Source organism: Eucalyptus grandis, chromosome 11, assembly GCF_016545825.1.
Source record: "Eucalyptus grandis isolate ANBG69807.140 chromosome 11, ASM1654582v1, whole genome shotgun sequence".
Lineage (NCBI taxonomy): Eukaryota > Viridiplantae > Streptophyta > Magnoliopsida > Myrtales > Myrtaceae > Eucalyptus > Eucalyptus grandis.
In genome coordinates, this window is record NC_052622.1 from 17,727,733 (window position 1) to 17,735,233 (window position 7,501).

The window sequence follows — 7,501 nt, forward strand, 5'->3', positions numbered from 1 at the left end:
ATGTAGATTTGGGAGATCGGCTTCGATTTGGAGATAAGTAGGTGTTTTAGGCTCGAGTTAGTTCTTTTGATTTTGTAGCCTCTTCTTTTTAGTAATTTGTTCCTCATTTATTGCCTGTTTTTGCTTTACTTTATGGTGGAGGCCGACGATTTCATCAGCAGGAGACTTGGGGGATTTGATTGGTTTTTACTGTTTCTATGATTGTTATTATGATCACTTCGGATTGATTTTTTTTTGCTTGTTTCTCTCGGTCACATGATGATGATGGTAATAGATGATGATGATAGATGTTGGTTACTTATGCAAATCTTGTATCTGGCGGTGATATCCGTGATTTGCCGTTCGTCGAACTTCGGTAATGATGGATGAGTTGGGTCGTCACTGATTGATGCGTTTCTACGGTAAAATCTTTTATCTTTCCTTCTTCCCTGTTGGGAAGCTCTGCGATTGATTTAGAGAGCGAGTTCAATGCTGGAAGCTTCCTGATTAAGGAGGAGCGGAGCGTCGTTGGTGAGGACTTTTTGAGAAGTGAGTGCGGAAAATCGATGCGCGATCGAGGGGCGTTTTCGTCTTTTTCTTCGATGTTGAGGACAGCTGTTGGAAGTCTCCTTTTGGAGGGGCGGTGGAGGGGACGGGGGGGGGACGTGTTGCGACGCCGTTTCAGGGGGATTCTTCTTCTTTTTTGTTGGGGGCCAGGTAATTTTTCAATTATTTATAGGTTTTGCTTTTGGGGTATTTTTGTTAAAGTGATGGTGGGGAAAAGGGACGGGGGGTCACGTGATTACCAACTGTAAGGAAGGGGGGGGGGAGGAGCACATGGGCGTCTGCCACGCGGCCCATGTGATCGTGACGTACGGGAGACAGAGAGACACAGTAACGTTCTTTTTTATTTATTATTTATCGGTCGAAAAAGAGAGATTAAGGTTGAAAGGAGGAATCTGCTGACGTGGCAGAGACTCCCGTGTTTAGTTCAGGTCTTTTGCTATTTGGTGATTATTTAATATCGGACTTAGGGCCGTCTAGTTCAACTTTAGAGCAATGACTTTGCATTTTTTTCAAGGTATTTTTGAATGAATGGGCATTTTGTGAAGGCATGAATATTTGGATATTCATTTTTTTTTATATATTTTGCAAAGCAACTTTAAAGTGAAAAGATAAAGGGAAAAAAATAAAAAATAAAAAGGGAAGAGGAGATACAATTGTGTGCATGGTGGTGGCGCCGACCTCAGGCGATGCTCAACTCGGGTGGCGTCACTGGGGCGCTCAACCCAGGCGATGCCCCAGGTCGCTCGACTTCAAGTCACCTCGCTTGAGGTTACCTCAGGCGAGGCTTCTCGGAGGCTAGATCTGGCCCCTTGACGGCCAGATCTAGCTGCTCACAACTGAGCGTCGCCCACTGGCTGAGCTTTGCGATGGAGCAATAAGTCCAAATCTAATGAAGAAGACGATGAACAGTGCTTTTTAAGGGCAAAAGAAGAAAACATAATTATTAATGAGGGCAATATTGGAAAGAAAAAAAGCTCATTAAATCCTATATTAGCATTTCGAAAATGCTAAAAGCCCAAAATAGGTAGAGACTTGCTTTGAGCTTTTAGAATTCTAAATGCTAACATTTGACAAATAGAATCTTAAAAATTTGAATCAAACGCCTAATATTTTTCTCAAAGGACTTTAGGGGCTCAAAGTCCCTTGAGAATGTTGAACTAAATGAGACTTTAATAGATTTTTGCATTCGAAGTACAAGCTCACCTAATTTTGAATCGAACTCAAGTTGTTCCGCTATCATGTGAGACGAGCTTGAGCTGATCGAGCTTTTTATCATTTTGGGAGAATACTTGACCATTACAAAAGTAAGTAGACATAGTTACCTCTCCACTTCCAATAGTATCCTCACATCTATAGGAGATTTAGCTCAGATACGTTAGTAGTGCGGAATTCCAAGTCGAGTCGAGTTTGAGAGTTTAGATAATCTTTATTTAGTTGAGCTCGAGAAGAAAATTGAGTTTTAACAATGTATCTGATAATTTCGGCTTGAGTGCGCTCCCTATTTAAGTAGGAATTATTGTGTAACAATTAGGGTAGTTTTATAATTCATCATAAGCTTATCAGGCTGTTAGACAAATTTCACATTGTCCTATACGTTAAACCTAATCGAGGACGAGGTTGGGGCATGTCAGGTTGTGCGTTGAGCCTAAAAGTCCTGATTCAAACTTCGCTCGTAATTAAAAGTGCGTGCTTTCTACATAAAATAACGAAGATTCTCTCTTGTACCTGCTCGATTGTGCTTTAACCGTTGTGGGCTCGGGAAGGTGGGGTGAGCCGTCCTCTCACGGTCAAGTCTTCAGAGGGTCCCAAATCCGTTTTTGCACCCTGCCAAAGCTCGAATTATTAAGGACGGAATGGATTGATTATTTGATTAGAAATTCGCACGAATTTTGTTTTAATTCGAATTTGAATTATTATGTACTTGCTCTCTCTTGAAATAATTTTCGAGAGTCCAGATATGTATGTTGTGGTCCCCCTGTTATTGATTGCGCCATTGAAAAAGTACGGCAAGCCCTCGTTCTCAAGGGGAAAATGATAGTTGAGGAAATTTCCTAGTCATTGCAAACCATCATATCATAATGGAGTGAAGGGCATATTCTTTTTTTTTTTTTTAGTGAATTGAGGAATCTGAATCAGATTCCTCATAGGTGTGATCCACGTGGTCCGGTGGTCATAAAGGGCTGAAAAAGTGGCAGTGGGCCAGCAAATCGCTTTGTGACTCGACAAAAGAGAAGGGGATTCATCGACGGCCCAAGGCTTCTACAAAAAGACCTCCAAAAGGGATAATTCACTACTGACACATTTATTTCTGGAATCCATGGATTGGCTCACAGACGAAGTTACGGCATTTTTATCGGTTCGATTAATCAACTTTCCAAAATGTTATTTAGAATTTACTTGCTTGAACATACTACGCAGAGATAAAAAAAAAAAAAAAAAAAAAAAAAGCAGCTGGGACCCCGTGATTAGCATAGCTGATTGGGAGATGTCGGGAAATTTTTAGTTCGAAAAAGTAAACGTCGTGTGAAAAGATTCAGTCAACTGTATGAAAGCTGCTTTAAATCAGGGTCATTAATATGAGTCAAATGCATGGACCTCCTGAATCATTCATGAGATTTGTAGGGTATGTTTGTACCTAGAGATAATCAAATAGATAAAAACTTTGATAATTGAAGTGAAAAGAATGTTTCACATGACACAACAGAAACGATCAACAAAGAGGGATCAATCAATTCGCAAGACGCGTGAACGTGCAACTCACCTACAAGTGCTATTACTCTCGTTAGGATTACTATCAAAATTAATGTTCCAGTTCGATTAACAATGAAAAGATAATCAATAAATAGTACAATAGCCCTAAGCCAAATACCTAATCGAAGAACTCCTAAAAAGATGTAGAAGTATTTCTACTGAGTCATAGGGAATACATCTAAAACCTGAGGAAGTAATTATTGAAAAAAGAAATGGAATCACTTTAAATATTCAAATAAAGCTAATAAAATTACAAACTTGGCTAATTCTCGGGTCCCACGTCAGAAACGAAATGAAATTGCAAATTTGGATGAAATGCTAAAACAGAAATTAACTACCCCACAAACTCTACTTTCCACCAAATTTCTTAGTTTCTTGCTGCCATTCCTTCCACATTCACTTTTAATTTGAAATCAGTTTCTTGTTTGCCACCCCGAAAGGGCTTAGCCGGTCTGGCGGCTGGAAGAGTACCGTTGATCACATGGCATTTGGTGTCCTGTGTGCCCCTGGCGGCTCTTGAAATTTTAAAGGACTGAGAGCCGTCCGCATCCGTTCATACTTATAACCATATCAAGTCTTCAAGGTGAATAGGCTGTGATCGATAGACCAATGAAGGTAAGGGAAGTCAGTAAAATGGTTTTGTAACCTCGGGGAAAACTCTATAGATTGGCATCCGCTAACATCTAAATCCCAAATTGTGTATGGTTCAGCCTCAAATTTTCCGATGAATTTCGGTCTTAACCTTGAAAATCACTATCTAAATTCATTGCAGTCACGTCCGACCATCTGTAAAGAGATGTGAACCTGGCAAGACCACCTTGTTCGTCTTCAATATCTTTCGCATGCCTAGACTAGGCCCATCGTATGCTACGTGAAGGCCTTAATCCCATGTTCCAAGGTCCAAGGGCCCAATAATGCTACAAAAGTGTCCTTAATCCCTTGTGAGACATTTCAAATTAAGTGCAAGGAGCTTGCCTAAATTGGCATTGTCACGTCAATTTATAGACGAAATGTTTATAAAAAAGAATCGAGTTACATCAGAATTAAGAGATATGGCTTTTCTTAAGTTAGGGAAGGTAAATTGGCTAACTTTAGTGCTGCCAAAATAAGTGATTGAACATCACAATAAACAGGGTATCAGTATAAACAATATTTTATATTGACGTGATTTGGTTTGTGAGACCTATATTCATCAAGAGAGCAGCACGAGATTTTACTATAAATTGAGCGATATGATTAGATTACAAAACCTACTCGAATCTCTCAAATACTCTTGATGTTTCCTAACTCCAAATAACTATAGTAAATTAGTCATTATAATTTCTAGGAAAATAAAAAGTCAATTTCACCAAGAAATATGCAAAATCTTAGCACAAGAATTAATCGGCTTTAACACACTTCGAATCTCCAAAGAAATTCTCCAACTGGGTGCGATTTATGTCGCTGCTGCACGTGCACACAAGGCATATTCAAACCCACGAATTCAGCACATAAAACCGAACTTGCACGTGAAGAATCGAAAATGGACATGATAATCTCGTACCTTCACGTGCGAGGCCTCCACACACTTGATTTCATCTCGTGTTTCATCCAATTGGCGCAAACTGGAGACACGTTCTAATATAATAAATCTCAAATTTAGCTTTAGTTTGATCCAAGTGACGATCACTTCTCTGGAAGCTAAACTCGTTGCTACTATTCTCGCACAACCTTTCATGGACTCCTCAATCATTAGAGACATCTCCCAAGTTCATATCACGCTAAAACTTTGTGATAGATGTGAGCCTCAACAGAATAATAATTCCAGGTGCACCTTTAGCTACTGGACAAAGCTTTTTGGACAGAGTCCTCTACTATAAATAAACCAAAACTAGTGTTAATATCAACATTGGTCAAACTTAGTAATTACAACAATCGTTGGCGTTGCAAAGTAGACCTCATTACGAGCCCCACATGTGTTGATTATGGTGCTTATCACCCTTTGCCTCTAGAATTTGTCATCGCAACTCCATCTTGATCTGCATACTATCCAAATCATTATTAACACAATTGCTCCTACCGAGAAACAGTGGAAACTCATCAAATGTAATTGTTTTGATGACGTTAGAAGAATTTAATTTTGAATGTCACGAGCTGTCGTCTTGCTTCCCTTGTGCATACTCAAAAAACATGCACTTTCTTGCTTGTCACCATGCACTTGTTTTGGAGCCAGCTCTGACTTTTGTACTACTGAAATTGCCTATGTACCCAGGACAACTTAACATGTAATGTGTAATTCGAGACTATGGACAAGATTTATAACGCTGGTCAAGTGTTGTTTTTTAGTTCGATTTTAGGGTGTATTTTTCTGTTGTGATTTGGCTTGGTGGGCGATTATGATTGCGACTAAAGGTCTGGCCGAATTCGCAAAATGATTAAAAATTAAGCTTTTAATGAGACTCACGTTGTTTCTGATACCAACGGAATAATTTACAATACTCCCACGCCTTATGTTCTCATCTCGTACGACCAACTACTAAATGATGATTGCAATTACAGTAAAGCAAAGTCAACAAAAAATCAAATCGAAATTCAAAGCAATGGAACCACAAATACTATAATGAGATGACCATGTGCACTGCCCCTATCCTGGCAAATCACGAAAGAAAAGCCAACTCATACAAACAGACCAGACTAGCCATCACCAATGCCACGACCGGCGACACAATATTTTCGGAGCTGGACTTCGTCGTGACGGTAGTGGCCGTGGTGGTGGGAGTGGTGGGGGTCGCGGTGGTGGTCGAAGGCGGCGATGGGGTGGTGGTGGTGGTGGCAGGGGAGCCCCCGGAGGTCGGAGGCGTGGCGGTTGGTGACGACCCGGCTTTCACGCTGACGGCGAGCTTCATGCCGCTGCTGCAGTGGCCGGCTGCCCCGCAGATGAAGTAGTGGGTCGCGGCGGTCTTGAGGGGAATGGTGGTGGCACCGCTGCTGTCGGTGCTGATGACGTTCGCGGCGGTGCACGCGTCGTAGTCGCTCTTGCTCACCTCGTCCACGGTGTGGCCTCCTCCGTAGTTGAACACTGTCGCATGAATTTGAGACTAGAGAATTAGCAACAAGAAAGCAAAAAAATCACCATGTCCTAGGAATCCTAGAGCACTAACCGAGGCTGTCGCCGACCAAGAAGGTCTTGCCGCTCGTCCAAGTGGTGTAGTCCGTCCCCATCACCCAACCCCCCGTGTCACCCACCGTGTAAACCGTCGCCAAACTTGGTAACACCAGCTGCAGCAGTACAGTCGCACCAAGCATCAAAAGACCAGCTCCTGCCATCTTATGTTTATGTCTTTTGAGAGAGAGAGAGAGAGAGAGAGAGAGAGTAATCGTTGAGTTTCGATGGAATGCCGTCCGGGTTTTTGATCTTATATAAAACAAGATGGTACGAAGGAATTGGGGCCGCCGGAGTTGGTAATGTTTGGTCTACTTAATCACATCATGATGGCGCAGTTTTCGAAAGGAACTCAATGATTTCTCACCTAATGCCCCTAGGCCCAAAAAACAGATAGGTCTCATCTCTTTCTTTAGCCTCTTTTGTCCCTTTGTATGATGATGTCCGGTCCATTTCGATCGGCTAAAAGATTTACCGATAACCATCATAGTCCAGAGAATGTTCACAAAGCTTTAAAGTTAATCATGTCACTAATTTTCTTGACGGATAAGAACCAACCCATTCGTCATTGCCATGAGAGCAATTTGACGCTAGTAAAGCTCACCAATTACAACCTAGTCGTTATGTTGTACGAGTACTTAAATTCTACTCAAAGCCTCAAAGTAACATTCAAGGTAAATGAATTGGTGACCTTTTCTTTGTTTGAATTACCACTATTATTTTTGGGAATGTTGGATTGATTAAACTGGTGAGCTGTTGAGCCCTTGGAAACGGGACTCCTCACATAAGAGGGATGCGATGTCATTGCACCATTACTGATCGAGGTTAATGAAACCGATGCTAATTATGTCCCGGATATATCAATGCCCATTAAAAGAGAACTACCAATCTCAAAAGTAGACACGAATTCCTCATTTTTGGACACAAATACCTTCGATAAGTCCTAATAACTACAGTACTCTTTAACATATCCCACATCTTAAAATGTCGGGGAAATGGCCGTCCTTAACAATAGATCGAGTGGTTTAACCGAGATTTTCTTGGCTTATATCTTTGATTAGT

The 7,501-nt window shown here is 41.2% G+C and overlaps 1 protein-coding gene across 1 annotated transcript; it reads right to left on the reverse strand.

Annotated features, from left to right (window-relative positions):
* Positions 1-5,718: 5,718 nt before the first annotated feature.
* Positions 5,719-6,678, reverse strand: LOC104416327 (blue copper protein). Its single transcript, XM_010027733.3, has 2 exons — positions 6,438-6,678; positions 5,719-6,355 (listed from the first exon to the last, which is right to left on the reverse strand). Exons 1-2 carry the CDS (start codon positions 6,601-6,603, stop codon positions 5,934-5,936), a joined length of 588 nt encoding a protein of 195 aa, XP_010026035.2. The 5' UTR covers positions 6,604-6,678; the 3' UTR covers positions 5,719-5,933.
* Positions 6,679-7,501: the final 823 nt, after the last annotated feature.